The 18,436-nt window shown below is 36.3% G+C and overlaps 1 protein-coding gene across 1 annotated transcript in view; it reads right to left on the bottom strand.

The window, feature by feature from the left end:
• Window positions 1-18,436, bottom strand: part of LOC148006696 (uncharacterized) — a 98,689-nt gene that overhangs the window by 55,661 nt on the left and 24,592 nt on the right. The window contains 10 exon segments of the mRNA XM_087640966.1: window positions 3,842-4,076; window positions 7,390-7,576; window positions 8,662-8,771; window positions 10,444-10,602; window positions 11,779-11,918; window positions 13,931-14,189; window positions 15,607-15,796; window positions 16,186-16,295; window positions 17,256-17,417; window positions 17,832-18,010. Coding sequence (XP_087497092.1) covers window positions 3,842-4,076; window positions 7,390-7,576; window positions 8,662-8,771; window positions 10,444-10,602; window positions 11,779-11,918; window positions 13,931-14,189; window positions 15,607-15,796; window positions 16,186-16,295; window positions 17,256-17,417; window positions 17,832-18,010 — 1,731 coding nt within the window.

The raw sequence follows: 18,436 nt of genomic DNA, 5'->3' as shown, positions 1-18,436 counted from the left end.
GAAGTGCATAGTGGAGTACCTAACACTTGTGAATATATGTACATTATAGCTAAACTCTCCATAGCTCAGGGAACATTGTAGAAAAGGGGTTACAAAGACTACACAGGCCAGCATACTTGAAAGTCTGTTTTGAAATTGCCTTTCATAAAAAAGGGTGCAAAACCACAATGACAGCAGTACCAAGAAGTATTGAGACAATGGTCAAAATTTGATGTGTCAAAAATGATCGGCAGCTAATATGATTGCCAGAATAGTAATTTTTCCAGAAACGATCTGCATGTGGATTATCTAATACACACTGAACATCCTGGAAATCAGGTTCACACACACAAGAAAATGGACTCAAGATGTATTATTATTTTTAAAGATATATATATATATACATAAATAAATATATAAAACAATATTGAGATAATTTAAATTTCAGGGACTGAAGGGAGAAAAGTCAGCCTACAGTGCTATAATTCAATTTTCAATAAACATTTTAAAATAATAATAGTAATCAATGAAAACATTACAAACATATAAGAATGGTGGTTCAGGAGGTATCTATAAAGAGTAATTATGGAAATTATCAATTACTTTATTGGAGGTTTCTTCTGACACTTCCATATTTCTAATTTGTATTGGAGACCATTTCATGATAGACAATTTTTGAATAAAAATATTTCATGATGAGGTCACAGATATAACAAATGTACTGTATTCTTCTGTCCATTTCTGAGTGTATGTAATGAATATAGATGTGTGTGTGTGAGTGCATGTATGTGTGTGTATATGTATGCCTATATGTTTGTGTGTGTGTAAAAATATACAGAGCACATCACTAGTGATGAATTTACAGCTTTGAGCTTATTGAAATTTAAGAGCTTACAGTATTTGCCTTTCTCTCTCTCTCTCTCTCTCTCTCTCTCTCTCTCTCTCTCTCTCTCTCCCTCTCCCTCTCCCTCTCCCTCTCCCTCTCCCTCTCCTTCTCCCTCTCCTTCTCCCTCTCCTCTCCCTCTCCCTCTCCTCCTCTCCCTCTTTTTCTCTTTCACCACAGGTCTTTTTGATCATTACTAAAAAACATGTCCGGAATATCTGAGCAAAAATTCTTGTTAATTACAGTCTCCAATTCTGATTTCCATCCTTGTAGAATCTTCTGGTCTAGAGATGCTGGTGCTACAACACCCAGTTTTGTTTGTTTGTTACAGTATGTTTTGATGACCCAAATTCATGTCCCAAAGGCTGTATCTCAATTGTTAAGTCGCGTGTGTTTTCAGGTCATTTTGTATATTCTAAAAACCATGATCCACCTCTAATTTCATCAAGTGTGATGATTAATTTTTATTGTTACTAGAATTTTATTTAGAACTTTGTATCACACTGGATTCTAGTCATAACGCTGAGGGGTTTTTAATGTCATTAGCTTCTGGCAATACTTTGGTAACTGAGGTGGGAAAACTAGTACTAGAAATGGGCTGTAGACTGAAAAATGCTACATCCCAAAGATTATGGAGAATTATAATCAAGGCACATTGCAGTGTAACCATAACACAATTTAATAACATTTATTATAATAGAAAACAATGTATAATATACAACATAAAATAACTTAAATGAGGGAAAACTATTTGTAACTAATATGGTGAAATAAAAGCAGAAGTAGGATCTTGAAATAATATCTTCTGCTACGATTTAGTAGGAAGTAGACAGGAACATGAAAATAGAATGATCTTAGAATGACTTCCAGTCATCCTCTACCACTTATAGGTGGTAGTTGTTCTGTTCTTTCCTGCTAAATGAAACAAACAAGTCATTGTTAGAAAAATATACTCAAATAATAGACTCATGTCACTTCAGATAAATGCAAATCAAAACAACACTGAGTTTCCACCTCATACTACTCAGAATGGCTAAGATAAAAATTTCAGGTGACAGCATGTGCTGGCCAGGATGTGGAGAAATAGGAATACCCCTTGATTTTTGATGAGATTGCAAACTGGTACAACCACTCTTGAAATCAGTCTGGAGGTTTCTCAAAAATTGGACATTCCACTACCTGAGGACCCAGCTATAACTCTCCTGGGCATATACCCAAAAGATGTTCCAACATACAACAAAGACACGTGCTCCACTATGTTCATAGTAGCCTTATTTATAATAGCCAGGAGAAGGAAAAAACCCAGATGCCATTGAAACAGTAAAATGGATTAAAAACTGTGGTACATCTACACCATGGAGTACTGCTACTCAGCTATCAAAAACTATGACTTTATGAAATTTCTAAGCAAATGGAATGAACTAGGAAATATCATACCGAGTGAGGTAAATGAATCACAGAAAAACACACTAGGTATTTTCTCATGTTTAAGTGGATATTAGTCAAAAAGCTTGAATTACCCAAGGTGCAATCCAGAGACCATAGGAATCTTAAGTAGAAGGATGACCAAAATATGTATTCCACTCCTTCTTAAAAGGGGTAAAAATATCCTTAGGAGGGGATATGGAAGCAAAGTTTTGAGCAGCAACTCAAGGAATGGTCATTCAGAGCCTGCCTCTCATGTGGCCCATTTATATACATCCACGAAAAGTAGATAATATTGTCACAGCTAAAAAAAAATGCATGCAGAAAAGGACTGGATACAGATCTCTTCTGAGAGACATATCCAGAGCATGTCCAATACCGAGGTCAATGTTTGCAGTAAACCACTGAACTGAGAACAGGACCCCCTTCAGTGGAATTAGAGGGAGTATAGAAAGAATTGAGAGAGCTTGCAACACCATAAAAACAACTTTGCCAACCAAGCATGCTTTCAGGGACTAAACAACCCCCGAAAGACTATACATGGACTGACTCAGGGCTCCAACTGTATATGTAGCAGAGAAGAGCCTTATTGGGTCACCAGTGGAAGGGAAGTGCTTGGTGCTGCCAAGGTTGGACCCCAATCCAGGGGAATATGGAATTGACAGAAAGGGGGATGTGTAGGGGGAATACCTGTATGGGGGAGGGTTAGGGGAGGGCTTGGGGGATTATGTACAGGAAATAGCGAAGGGGCATGACATTTGTAATGTAAGTAAAGAAATATATCTAATAAAAAATTTTAAAAAACTTTGCAAGACATCCCTTTGTACACTTTAAGTAATGAATATTTTGAATTGTTATTTGGATTGTAGCATTAAAAATAGTATAATTAAAAATATGAAGCACAATTAAAATAAAAGAGTAATATTTCAATATGTTTTCTTAAATCTATACAAAGAATTACTTGAGTTATCAATGGATATGAATTTGAGTGTCACTAACTAATGATCACGAGTGTTTTAGCCTCTATCATTCTTCACATATCTTTTTAAGTGGATCCTCTTCAATTTAATATTTATACCAATGCTAAAAATTTGGCAAGATTGTCTCTCATAGGAATTTAAAAAAATTATTACTTTTACAGTAGGATAGCTAAGCATGTTGACAGTGGTACAGGGCTTAAACATGCAGAATGTTTTAATGGATACATGAATCAAATAAATATTTCTACATGATTTCATCCAAAATAACATTTTCATATGAATGATATATCCTATGAATTATGGAACATGGGAAAAAAGTCAATATTGTGGGATTCTTATAGGGTAAATAGTTTATCATACATAACTGTATGTATATAGATGCACATAAGTAAATGTGTATATAAATATATAACATATATTTAAGCATAATTTAATGAAATTTTTGTTCAAAACATTTCCCGTATTCTAATATAATTTTGTGACCTCTTTGCTCCTTTGAGATTTACAAATATATGAAATCACAGAATGATATTGTCCTTCCATTCCCTTGATGTCTAAATAAATCTTTTCATACCTGAAGGACCATGCCTGTAGAGCAACATACAAAATATTTAAATTTTATCATTGCCACAGGCTTTCCTATTGTGTCCACCTATGATTTCATCCATAGCAGTTGATTTGCCAGAAGAATTTATGAAATCTGCAGATGTCTTTAATCCATCAGACCTTTTGTCAATGTGGATGCAATATTTATTATCATTTTCAAATATTTGAATATAATTGTCAATCATAATTTGCATAAGAGATATCTGTAATACACAAGGCAAATTCAGGAGTGTCATTTCACAGAGTTTACAAAATGGAAACTTAAAATGAAATCCAAAATTATGAGAAAAATAACAGTTGCCACAAACAGATAGGAACCCATGAAATGAACTCTCTGAAATGGGTTCTCTATGTTCTTGGCATTTTACTAAAACTTGTTAACGTTTCATGTAGATTGCAAGGAATAGAAGGACTACTCAACAAAGCAACATTTCAGAACTGACATGGTGCTAAATACTGTGAGTGAATCAAATTGATGACAGTGGTTTGTTGAGTTTTTTGGAGGACCAGTGTGTGTGGTTTTGTTGTGATGAATTGAAAGGGATGCCACTCTAATTCCAGGCATGGCAATACACACTTGGTGACAAATTTCTGCTGCTTTAAGTCCTTTGGCCCTGCTGGTGGAAGTATGCCACTGCTTAGAATTTGGGTCACAAAATGCTGGTGACTATTCTCAATGATCTTTCCCTGCTACAGTTTTGCTGCCCAAGATAAGAGCCATCAGGTCTCAGCTTCCCCTTTGGTTGTTGTTCCTGTCTGCAGCCATGCTCCTCTGTCATGCCATTGAAGGTCTCTACTCCCTCTGCATTTCCAAGTCCCAAAGAAACACTTACTTCAGTAAGTTTCTTAGGTCATGTTGCTTTATTTTTATTGTTTTATATTTATTTATTTCCATTTCATACATCATCACCTTTCTTATTTTCCCTGCCACAAACCGTGTATGTCCACCCCCTGCTTCTATGACAGTGGTCCTCTTTCGCCCACCCACTCCTGCCTTGACACCCAGCATTTCTAGACTCTGGGTCATCCAGACTACACAGGACTAAGGGGCTCCTTCCCCAGTGATGCCCAATAAGGCAATCTTCACTACATATCCAGCTGGAGCCATGCGTTCCACCAAGTGCACTCTTTACTTGTTTTAGCTCCTGGTGTTTTACTAGGCAATAGAAAGGTGACTGAGAGAAGGAGTTGGTGAGAAGAGGAGTTTTTTTTTCTTTTTTTTTTCGGAACTGGGGACTGAACCCAGGGCCTTGTGCTTGCTAGGCAAGCGAACTACCACTGAGCTAAATCCCCAACCGCCGAGAGGAGTCTTAATTTGAAACTTCCTCCATCAGATTGACCTGTTGTATGGGGAAGACTGAAGAATATTGTCCTGATTAACCTTGGAATTCGTAAGGTCGAGATCTCCAGGATGGTGCGGCCCTTAAGCTATTAGTCAGAAAAAGAACGTTGTGAGATACAAAGTGGGAGGGAGAACTAGTACTAAGCTTCTACTTCAGTTCTTGCCTCCAGATTCCTACCCTGCTTCATTTTGCGCCAAGACATTTCTCAGTACTTAAATGGTAACTGCAAGTCTATCCCAGAGTGTAACCTGTCTTGCAAAATTGTTTTTCATCAGTGTTTTGTCACAGCATTAGTAGGAAATTATGACATTTCCTACATTGATCAAAACTGATAAGTTACTTTTGTTCTGAGATCCTGACTTAGGTTTAATCAACTCTATTCATCACATATGTTTCTTCCCAGGATGCACCTAAGTTTATGATTGTGCAGTCTTGCACATGATAGGAAAGAAATCGTTCTTAGGAAAATCACAGTCAGTGGATTGTCTAATTTTATATGCCGATGGTACAGAATAGTTTTACTTCCTTGTTTTCATACTTGAGCATGCAGAATTGTATATTTGAAAAGAATTGTCCATAAAGGAGCAATATTTAATATCTACTAAGAGTGACTAATACTATTTATTGCTACATTTGGACAGAACATGCAATTTAATACAGACTTGCATTTTAGGTTTCCAGTAGCTTGGTAATTGGAATTTAACTAACAATGTTATGTGTCTGTCTAAGCCAAGTAGAGTCCTGGGTGAGAATCCTATTCAAACTGTGAGATAGGCTATCCTCCTCCATCATGTGTAATCTCACTGTATTCTTTCCTGTGGACCTAATCCCTGAGAACTCCTAGTTAAAATTTACTGTGCTTTCTTTCATTTTTTACTTTTTTATTGCCTTTCTTCCTTTTTAAATTAATGTATTCATTATTTAATCTCTGTAAATTTTTCATAATACTATAAAGTAACTCTCATTTCATTTTTCAATCCTTTTATATCTCCATTGGTATCAACACCCCTCCAAAAATTTCAAAGATTACAATTAAATATAGTCTTAAATTTAAAGTCAAAATTAAAAAAAATCAAATAAAAATTTGAGAACATCTGTAAAAATGCACTGTGTGAGATGTGTTTTGCCATTAGGTGTTACACATTATACCCTTTTGGCCAAACAGGCTTACTTGCAAATGTACATTGAAATAAGTCACTTGGTCTGGTTCAAGTCCTCTGGATTTTGCTACACCATCATTACTGGAACTCCCCAGAAGTGCCTGTCCTTCTATAACCTGGTTTCTTGTTGTTGCCTTTAATTGTTGTGATCCTTCAGCTTTGAATCTGCAGGACCTCCCTGCTTCATATGCTCCAGCAGCAGGATCTAGGCACCCCTACATATATGTAGCAGATGTGCAGTTTGATCTCAGGTAGTTCCCCTACTTAGTGTTGCGGGAACTGGCTGTCACTCTGTTGTCTACCACTGGATTGCTTTCTTTTAGCTGAACTGCTTTGTCTGCCTTCAGTTGGCATAGATGCACTTATTCCTGTTGTGAATTGTTGTATGAGGGTGAGTTGGTGTCCATGGAAGTTCTACACTACAGAGTTAAAGGAGAATGGAGGGAGGAAGTGATTGTGAGGATGGGTCTTGGATGAAAGGACTGCAATCAGGTTATAGAGTAAAGAAATTAGTGAAAAATATTAATGTGTATGGGTTTATATAAAATTAACAGCTACAGTAGATCTGGGGAACATGAAAGTGTACCTGAAATATGGCAGTGTTAAAATAATGGAAAGCATACAAAATAACACACACCATTTTTTTTTCTTTTCTTTTTTTCCAGAGCTGGGGACCGAACCCAGGGTCTAGCAAGTGCTCTACCACTGAGCTAAATCCCCAACCCCTCACACACCATTTCTTGGACTACCATTCTAAGTGCAGCATATGGCTGTCTAAAACATTAATATCTAAAATCAATATTTAAGGAGAAAGAAATGATTCACTTACTTTATTCTATATCAACAATCTCCCTTCCCACACTTCCTGAAATAGATCAAATTATATTCCTCTCCACTCTAGAAGAATGCAATCCTAAGGTTTCCTTTTGCAGTTATGATCTTTATAAAGGGTTCTAAATTCCTGTATCACAATTAGAATTTTGTTTCCATAGGCAAAAATCAGATCCCTTTACCTTTCTTGAGACAACTTTCCCAAATAATGAGTTGCTAGAAGTCCAACCCCATAGGACATGCGGAGCAAGGCGGATCGATAACCTTTTAGTATCTAGCTTATTCATGGGTGAGTCTTTTATTATCACTAATAGACAAATGAGATATTTCAGTAGTATAAAGTTTGGTTCTGGGATCTGTTGTAGAAGGCTAAACAACAAAAAGGAGAATTTTCTGTTAGATCCTCTTAAGAGTAATGTTAGTTACAAAACTAACTACAAAAAAACACAAGGTAAACATTTTGTAGACCAACTCAAGTTTAATCAGAAATCAAAGATGTAAGAATATATAACTAGAGTATTACATAAAATATTTTTAACAGCTGATTTTTCTGAATATAATCAAGGGAAAATTTTTTAAAATATGTATGAATTTCTGTATACTAGATGTAAGACTGCTACCTAGAGAAGCTAGAGAAATGTGTCAGGATCCCTGGTATTAAAAGAATGAATATTGTTGCAGACTATGTGTGTTCTACGTGGGAAAACATCCAGCATTATTGAACAGCAAAACATCTTTCCAGCCACCATGAAGACAAATTTAATATCTAATGTAGAATGAATCCAGGTAACACCCTTGTGACACTCTAGAATATAAGGAGCAGAAAACACACTAGGGACCCTACACAATGCAGTTAAAAAGCTTCTTTTACAGTCAAGGAAGAGATGTAGAGGTCCTATGCAATGGGAGCTCAATGTGCCTCTTAAATACGAAATCTTCCTATGGATCATCGCACAGGAGAATAATTCAAAGAAGTCAGTGATGTACCTGACTTAAACTTCTCTAGGTAGTTGTAGTTGAGAAAGAACTCAGTTATAGCTTAATGTTCTAATCAATGACATACTTAACAAGTGAAATATTCACAATAGCATGGCAATAATACTATGAAGCATGTATCCCACAGGTATTATACACACATACTTCTTTTAATGTCTCACACAGGAACTAAACCAATACTCTATGCTGATGTGCACACGATGTGTTACATAGGCTGTCTTCTAAACCATAAGAGTATTAAAGGAGAGGACTCCCATGTGGGATTACAGACATGATTCAACACTCTAGCTTGAGGAATGCACATTTTTAAAAATTGACAATACAAGTATGAGCTAAGTAAACCTCTTGGCATGGGATATCATTCCAGCTTATAATCCTGTAAACACAAGGCTATGAATCTTACAAAAGCACTGCCTCTATATATGTGCAGTTCCCCACATGCTTAACTGTATCATTACCTTTGAATGGCACTAATTTTTCCAGCCAGAGTTCCTTCATCTGGGATGGTAAGCCAATTTTCATATAAATTGGAAGTCAGGAGGCTTCCATCTATATTTGAAATAAAGTCCTTTTTTTAATGGAAATAAAAAAAGGAATGGTTAATGTACATTTGAGAAAGTACTTGAAAAACTGTTTTGTTTAAAATTAGCAGTTTAGACCAGTGATTCTCAACTTGTGTGTCAAAATCCTTTTGGGGGTCACCTATCATATATCTTCCATATCAGTTATTCTATCCTTTTTTTATAATTAATATCGTAGCAAATTTTTAATTAGGAACAGCAACAAAATCATGTACTGGTTAGGAATAACCAACTCATGAGGAAAGGTAGTACTGTAGTAGGATTAGTATGGCTGAAAATCACTGGTTGAGACCCTATTTCCAGAAAAATTTCCCAAACTTTCATCTCCCCAGAATCTTGGCTCAAAAGTGGAACTTATATGCAGGATCTTGTGTTTTCCTACCTATGACTTGAATCAAAGAAGCAGAGTCCTAGGTGCTATAGCAATGAAACAAACCTATTTTCCTTTCAAATTGCCTCTCCTGACTTCTAGTCCACAGCACTACTTGCCATCATAGATCTACACTCCCCTTCCCAATCCAAAGCTCTCTCTGCCTTGACAGAAATCAGCTCCCATGTGGTACATCAAGACAGCAGCCAATCATACCTGCCCTCTGATAGGCTCCATCTAGCATCTGACTGTAATAGGGCAGGAGGAGCCAGAGCCAATCATTGCATCTTATGGATTAATGAGGGACTTATATGGAAGAAATGGGGGAAGGTTTCAATGCCATGCCATGAATGAGATAGGAACTCCATAAGAAGAGATAAAGAATGGAAGAATCCCAGGTGTTCTTGTAACTGTAAATTGATTTGAATGCACAAGGCTACATTCAGTCACTGATCTTAATTGTCTACCCAGGATGTGATCCCAAGTTTCTGACAATGAGAACCAGAGACACTTGGCAATCTCAAGGGCCAAGGAGCAAACATTTGGTACCTTTGCTTAATGTTATTAAGCCTGGTTAATCCCAGAGCATTATCTTTTCTCTTGGTGTCTGGACCATAGCTACACAGGGTTCTGAAATATGAACTCAGGTCACGGCTAAAACAAAAATAAAACAATGATATTTCCTCCAGTGTCACTGTAGCTCACTGGCAATTTAAGAGCGTAGACAAGTTAAGTGTCAGTTAGGCTAATTCTTGACTATTTGACTTGGAAGTTGAATGTCAATATCTGGCAAAAGTAAAAGTGCTGGTTTATTTTTGATTGAGAAGCTTAACAATTTCATGTATCTACTGGACATGGAACAATATCCAAATTCTTTATCCTTTTGTACATCAGTGGTGGACTAGACATTTTGAACTGTTATATATGAGGGATATGTCTTGGTAATACTTAAGACATGTATTTTGTTAAACACACTTTTATCACTGCTATTACATGTTCAGCTAATACATCACATGGTATTGTCAGAGGTGAAATCAGTTTGGACATTTGTAACGCCAAACTAAACCCCCTTTGATATATGAGGAAGTTCACTCTCAGCAGAAGCTGGTCACCGTTGTCTTTGTGATGATTCTTTGGGTTTGTCAGCTTTTAACTGTCATGCCTCTTATCAGGAGGTCATGTGTCCATCGTTCCAGGAAATAGACATTGCCATGTAAACTCTAGGACAGAAAGCATGTATGCATCTCTAGAAGGATGTTTAATGTTGGAGATGTAAAACCCTTCCCTACCTTTAAGACTGAAGCTACAACGAACACACATTCTTCATTCCATTTAATACATAGTTCTGTGTCAATCTTGTCCCTCAGGGAACAGTGTGAATTTTCAGACATAGTTTTGAATAAATGATCAGAACTTTGTCCTTTTTCTGCAATTATAGACATCATATCCTGTGTGGGATTAGGATAAGTTTCTATCATTAGATATTCACATATCTGAATCAAAATAAGTCATTTATTGTGAACCTCAGTTATGGTAGTTTTGGATACAGAGTTATAACTGAGACACTGAACCTTTCCTTGTCCCCCAATTTGAAACATCATGGTTTAGACTCTGTTCCCCAAAGCATTTTGGTGAATAGTCCTCTATTACAGTTTGTTTCCTCCTATTAATATATTTCTCAAGCATGCCATCCTTTGTAACTATATGGATATTGCCCTTTCAGAGTTCAAATTAATAATTTACTTCCTGTCTCTCATGGCCCCTATTATGAATCCTTTTTGCATTTTTACGAAAGATTTTTTCACCATATTTCTGAGACTTTTATTTCCTTTTTCTGTGACTTCTTATTTTTCAACATGTCTCAAGTGCTGCCACATTTAAGAACCCAAGTATATGTCTACCGTTCTTCCATAATTTTACTCTGCAAAAATGACTATCATGTAGAGATTTGTTCCACATATTCTCTATTTTCAATTGATTACATGACCAAATTATAGTTACTAGAAAATTCTGCTCTAAAATACTTAAGAAATGGCAGTGATCCTCATGTGTATGACAAGATAAATATGTTCACCTGAAGAATAATTTCTAAGCACAATTTTATTGCTAAAGTAGATGCTGGACTGTAAATATTTATTTCCTTAAGATGTTTACTATCTCATTTAAAATAGGTTGAGCCATGTTAGCTGGCATTTATACATAGTCCACTAGGATAAAGGATGTTAATATGTAGCAAAACCAATGTGTATATGTAATTGCTTGACAATGTAAAGGTCTATTGATATTTTTATTTATAAAAGATTGAGTAATCTCAGAGGCGATATTAAGGGAGACTCCAGAATAATATGTACTCATAAAGAGGCTGGATGACTTTACCATTGGGTAATCTGAAGGACACTTCCATAAACCCATATCCTTCAACAAGCTTTTAGGTTTGTGTCTTTGATACACTCAGTGTAAAATGGGAATACTTTACCTTTCAATTAAGTGATTCGAAATTCAGTGGAACTTATTTCTATTTTAAAATGATTTACCCTCAGGGATAAGCTATCTAAACATTCCTCAGTTTGATCGAATAACTTACTTAGAACAAAGGTGTTGTAGAAACCCAAAATGATACTCACAATTATTGGGGTAGGCAGCTTATTGTCTTCAAAAATACTCGTAAGAGGTTGGCCGAACAAACTTTTCTTCGTAGATCGCAGTCGATTTGGAGACACTACTGATGGAATGGTATGGACATTGCGTTCATGTTTCTCTGAACCTAAAAAAGAAAGGAAATCATCGTAACCCCTTTTCATTTATAGCCCCCAATTCAGAAAGAGATACCTGTTAAAGTACTAGAAACATAGAAAACATCAAGTCGACACAGAATAATCAAAGACTAAGAGAATAAAGAAATAAAAATATAAAAATATAAAAGGAACAGACCAAGTCACACATACAGCTGGCTGCATTTGACTAACACCTGAAATTTCAATGAACATTTTAAAATATAGATGAGCCTGGCTCAACATTCAACATGTTATCAAAGAATACAGATACTATCCTAGGCTTTATTACTGAGTAAACGTGGCATTCCTATCAACACAAGAGGAGAAACTTTACATAGTATAATCACCAGTAAACCATTTCTCTTCAGCAGTCTTGGTCTACAAAAGGGAAACAGCAGTCTGAATTTATGGTCTATGTACTCAAGAAGAGAGGAATGATAAATAAAACTGTAGTCTTCAACAAAAGAGGGGAAAAAGTATACAGCAACAAGAAAATAACAAAGACCCATAAATAAAGGAAAGCATACACTGTCTCACAGCAGTAATATACAGACTATCAGTCGGATAAGAAAACTGGTTCCATCTTTGGCCTTTATCCAAAAAACACACTTCTATTGGATACAGTTGCATACATTTTCTTATTGTGCAATTGCCTAAATTTCGCTCTGTAGGTTCTGGGTCCCATTCTCCTCTTCATGTTCATTGGTGATGTCCTTGTTCAGCTAATGTTTTGGAAGCCATGTTGGGGAGATTTTATGGATGAGGTTAAGGGAACATGGCAGAAGACTGGGAGGAAAGTGGATAAAAAATTCCCGTTCTGTAATATTGTTTCTCATACTAACATCCAACTCTTATAAATTTTATCAAGCTTTAAAAGGATAGAAGAAAAATGGTCTTATAAGATGGTCTAGGTATTTCACTTTATATATCTTACTGATTCATGAGCATGGGGGAATCTTCCCATTATCTGATAACTCTTCAATTTATAAGATTTTTTGTTCTTTTGGGTTGTATTTTTTGTTCTTTAGTTTTTTGTGCTTCTAATCATAAAAGTCTTTTACTCCTTGCTCAGAATTTCCTCAAGTAACTTTATACTTTGGAAATTTACTGGGGAGATGGTGTTTCATTGATTTAGGTATCAGGAAATTTGTGATTTTTATAAAGAAGGAAACTCAACTTGTGTGTTAATTTCCGGTGTAACTACTGGTTGAAAGAGTTTATAAGGTATTTGAGTATTCTTATGGAATATTACTCTCTTATTTTTACTACATATAATCTTAAAAAGAAATACTTAGACTTCTTCATTTGTGTGTCCCCTTGGCCTCCCTCGATTGTAGTGCTTATCTGCTTGTTTACAAATGTATGAAACAGAGGACATTGAGTTTGCTCAAAGATGAGCACAACAAACCAATGGTTGTGCAATAGTTGATAAATTACTAGATGGGGGCATACAGTACGTAGTTTTGTGTGTGTGTATGTGTGTGTGTGTTTGTGTGTGTTTGTGTTTGTGTGTTTGTGTTTGTGTGTTTGTGTGTTTGTGTGTCTCTGTGTGTGTATGCTTTCTTATGTGCTTGTGAGTATGTAAAATACATGCAGAAATCATTACTGGCGATATATTTAGAGTTTAGGGCTTATTTGCTTTTGAGATGAGCCTCCATTATTGGTCTTTGGAAGGGAGTGTTGACAAAGGGTCTCTTTTGATCATTACTGTACAACATGACAGGAATATCTGTCCAAAAAGCTTCTGTTAATTATTGTGTCCAACTGCCATCTGCTTTCAGGTAGAAGCTTTTGGTCAACCTCTAACATAAACTTGGGAGCAGTGGGAAGAGGTACTTAAATTAGGAGGCAAATTCTAACAGTAGGATAATTCCTAGAATGCATAGGTGAAATGTTCCTTCACATGCTTCAGTAAATCCTACGTTGCTGTTTGTTACAAATCACATTTTCAGTGCTCAATGATTCTAACTGTAAGTTATGTTAGTAGAACAAGTATACACACCTAGAGGGCCTTCACAGGGAAGAGGGGCAGCTGGACTTCCTGGCCGTGCATGGTAGCCAGGAGTGCAGGTCCTCTCAGCGGGGCATCTGCTCAGTCCACGTTCGGTTTTCTTCACGTTTCTGATATTTGCTGCAGTGTTCAGGGAACATGAGGACATTGCTCCGGGAGGATGAGATAGGGAAGTTTCATACGGCACTGCAACCACATCCTCTCCAAAAATTTTTGGACAGTTTTCGATCATAAATGTTACCAGAGAAATCTGTGTTAAAAGAGGGCAAACACAAGGTGTCTCTCTTAGTTTGCCTGGTTGCAAATCACATTTCCCTTATTAGTCTTGGAGAAAAAAAGTGCAGTTCAAAATTCTGAGATAAAGTTAGCTGTTAGAAACTCTAGGGGGCTGGCTTTGTCATAAATTTAAAAGATTGTGAGATCAAATGTACAAGTGTGGTCATCACAGTGCAATGTTATATAAGAGGATGATTTCCAGGTTCTATATTGTGATGGCCAGTATGTGATACATACTGTCCACTGAAATAGCTTTGCTTCCATTTGATACATCCACGTGTGAGCATGATTGTAAGAATGCTCCTAGAAAGGCAGAACTATGGAGGGAAATGCGGGCCCCATCTTACTGAAAGTTCCCATGGGCTGCCTAAAAAGCCAGAGAGAGTCAAACCCGTCTGAGCAGTTACATTCCCATGTCTCAGTACAGTGCAATGGTAACAGCTGCATCAATATCTCACTCTCAGTGTCGTTTCTTCATATATCCTTAATTACTTAATCTTGAAAAAGCGATGACTTAGTGGAGAAGTAATGGTAACTTCTTGATCTTATGGTTCATTATATTGGGAGGTATTTCAAATAAGTTCTTCTTGGAGGAAATGGGATAATTATGGATCTTCAATTGCAGGTACTTAGGGACCCTAACTTTTACTCCTGATCTTTGATTCTACACAATATGAGGAATATTATTGTTTCTTAGTTGGGCTCTTTACAACATGATCCTTAGAGGTCCAAGGACAATTGGTTAATTAATAACGAATCAGAAACTCAAATGCTTAGGAATGAATATAACCATTCGATCACTATGTTATATACATTTTGATATTTCATCATAGTATTGGAAAGGTGATTAACAGAGAACAGTATACTCAATCACTTCTCTAAACCAATCATAACCAGCATCCAGAGCCCAAGGGTATATTTACTCACATTAATCATGAGTCCTAATGACCAAATCTGATTAAAACAATTCAAATTCCATTGTCTTTGTTCTGTTGGGGAAACCACCTTGAAAGCTAGTAGAGTTTCACACATTCTACACTGAATTAAGTGTACATTCTACACAGAATTAAGTCTGCTTTGCTGACCCAATATCCAGAATTGTTACTTTTTGTATCATTTCACAGCATTTGTTTTCACTGAGTGAGTCTAGGATATTCTAAATGACGACTAAAGACTGAGTCACTGAGCTCAAATACCCATTTGTGTTTTAGGTAAAATTCACCAATGATTCCTTACCCGCAGAAGAACTCCATTCAAAGCTGTACTTACTTTACAAAATCAAACAATACCAAAGTCAAAACAATCAACCACCACAACAAAATAACCCAGATGCTCAGGATAATAGTGTTTTCCCTTTTATATTGTAAAGGCTTACCAAAGCTAGGCATTACCTTTTTGGCAATGTCTTTTGTCCTTCCATTATTGCAGGAGCTGTGCATGAATAAGAGGCATGGGGCTATCCCAACAGATAGATGGTAAGAAGACATTTCAGTAACAGGAGAATTACTTTTAATTTCATATAATATTTGAAAAAATTGCCTCAGAAGCACAGCATTTGCAGGTGGCAGTTTATCTAAAAGACTGAACATAGAGAGAGTTATTTTTAAACAAGTACACTCAATTTCTAAATGTGAATGAAGGGAACAGAGTAATAGAATCAATTGCTTGATGCTCTGAAAGTAAGATGAAAGAATTTTTACTCAATTATTGCTTGAAATATTTATCCAATTCAGAAAAAAAGACAAATCTAATTAGAATGTGAAGGTAAGATAATAAGCCTGGGCTACTGTAATTCCCCCGGTAACACACACTTCCCTTTTGAAAGTGTCTTTTGTGTTTGTGAACAATTGAAACGTTTTGCCTATTGTCAATGTTTTTAGTAAATATTTCTGTGATCTATTACCTCTAATGTGTAAGCAAATATTACTTCTATTTTGTTGATGTTGTTCACAGAGTTTGCCAACAATTACCTCTGCACTGCAGCAAATTTCTCTTCCTCATCAACTTTTTTCGTTACAGCAATCCACTCATCATATAGTTCTGAAGTCATCAGACTTCCTTCAATGTTTTTTAGGAAGTCCTTGAAAAGAGAGGACAATTATTTCATGGAAAAAAATTAATCACGGAAATTATTCAAAATGCATTCAACTGTAAATTTCACATTAATTCTAACTTCCTTCACAGCTCTGCTAATTTCCCCTACTTAGAATGTTCCACGATATATTGGTTCAGTAAGTTTCATCTATTCAAACTAGAAACCAAAGAGTAGATTTTCAGATTTAATTGGACTATAGAAACATCTTTCCTTAGCTCAACATTCCTCTAGTGAACAGCTGAGCAAGCCAGCACATATAGGCAACCAATATTTCAGCTTGAAAACTACATTAAATGAGAGAAACATACAATAATGGTAACCACAACAAAAGCAACCATAGAAACTATTATCTGATTTCTCAGGAGCAGAAAGCCAGGTCTGGTACTGGAAGCATGGAATAACATGTGGCCAGGGTTCTTACAGAATGCCCTGTCCATATTTCATTACACAAGTGTGAATCCTAACTCTATTATAAATATTTAACTGATATTCACAGATAATATAGCCCTTGCTCATCAAAAAAGTTCTCTTTCCAATGGTTGAAGACTGTGAGCAAAAACTACAGCTGTTTAAGGCACAATGAACAAAATATCCTGTGGCTCTGAGCCACAGTTTATAAACATACATACTAACTCCTGAACTGGGGCTCTGTGCATTGGTTAAGAGAGTCACAAAGATTGTTTACCAGAGGATAAGGACATTTGCTTTGAGATTGGGTCTACTAGAAATGAGGGGAGGGCGCACATTTGATAACCCCAAAATATCATTGCTTAAATAATTTCTGAATAAACATCATCCACATTATTAACGTTAACACAGGAGACTTTGAGCTTACCATATTTCTCTCCTGCGTATCTATTGTCACTCAAGGGAATACAAAGAGAAGAGCATTAATCCCATAGACTCAGGAATCCTGAGGTTGGATGATGGAGGGACTTTCCCTACCTTAAAGATCCACGAAACTACGTGCACTGATTGCTTGTTCATGTCCACCTCTTCTTCTGAATCCAATTTGTCTTTTATTGTTTGGCACAATGTTATACTCGGACGTACTAGAAAGACACCCTCAGTTGTGGGCCCTTCCCTTTTTAGTAGGGACAGCATGTCCTGAGAAGTAGATACGGAAATATCTGTCAGACTTTGTGCAGCACAGAGCATTATTGGCTCCTTGAGAACCAGACAAATGGTATGCACAGGTGCAGTTCAAGTACTTGCATGGACACACAGAACCTCAAGCTGGTTTGGTGCCTCAATCTTTTGTTGTAAACATACAACCCCAATGTCAATCCTTAAAGTTCAGGCAACATTGCTTTTCATCACATTTTACAAAATTGTTAAGAAATTAAATCAAATATTTCCAATACATCATTCATGAGTAACCCTCTCTCATCTTCCTATTTTAAAGCCAATGATTTGAGACACAATTTTTGCTCCACATGGTGATAGAAGTGAAGGGGTCAGGTATTTAAGAAGCAGGATTTTTGTCTTAAGAGAACCAGAGAAGAACCATATGAGACATACCAGAATTGCCGAGGGCAGGTTGCCATTCTGACAAATGGAACTGAGTTCTCTTCCAAACAGTTTTCCTCCATTGTTAACTTTTTGGGTGGTGCATATTTGGTCTGGGTGAGGCACACAGATGCTGTGCCACCACGATGATGTAGAAGTTCTTTGTTTCTTAAGAGTCTTTTCCTTCATATCTGATCAGGAGTTGAGATCATTACATGGGAGAGTATAATTTATAAAGATCTTTTACAAAACTAATTTCAATTACAAAATGTCCCTATTTATATGTTAACAATTCTGCTGTGTTTATGCAGCCTTCTTCCCATATAACCTACACTGTTATTAATCTTAGTGATGTCTCTAAGACATGGTCTAAAGTTCTCTAGGTGGAATTCCCACAAGATGATGCTGTCTAACTCCACAGTGCATCATGAAATACTAGACACCTTGGTTGAACAAGCTCCCTGAAATATGTATAGACTATTGCTTCAGTAGTCACATCCATTTTCATTGATGCCCTTGCCTTTATTCACATTTAAAATTTTTCTGTTTACTAAGGTCTTTTTATCCTTCATTTTTTGTTCAGCATTTTCAAGAACCATTGTTAAGTTTTTTAGCAG

The sequence above is a fragment of the Rattus norvegicus genome, chromosome 2 (genome assembly GCF_021556685.1).
Source record: "Rattus norvegicus strain SHRSP/BbbUtx chromosome 2, alternate assembly SHRSP_T2T, whole genome shotgun sequence".
In the NCBI taxonomy this organism is placed as follows: domain Eukaryota; kingdom Metazoa; phylum Chordata; class Mammalia; order Rodentia; family Muridae; genus Rattus; species Rattus norvegicus.
The sequence above is the reverse complement of the archived record's forward strand: the minus strand, read 5'-3'. Positions and strand labels throughout refer to the sequence as shown.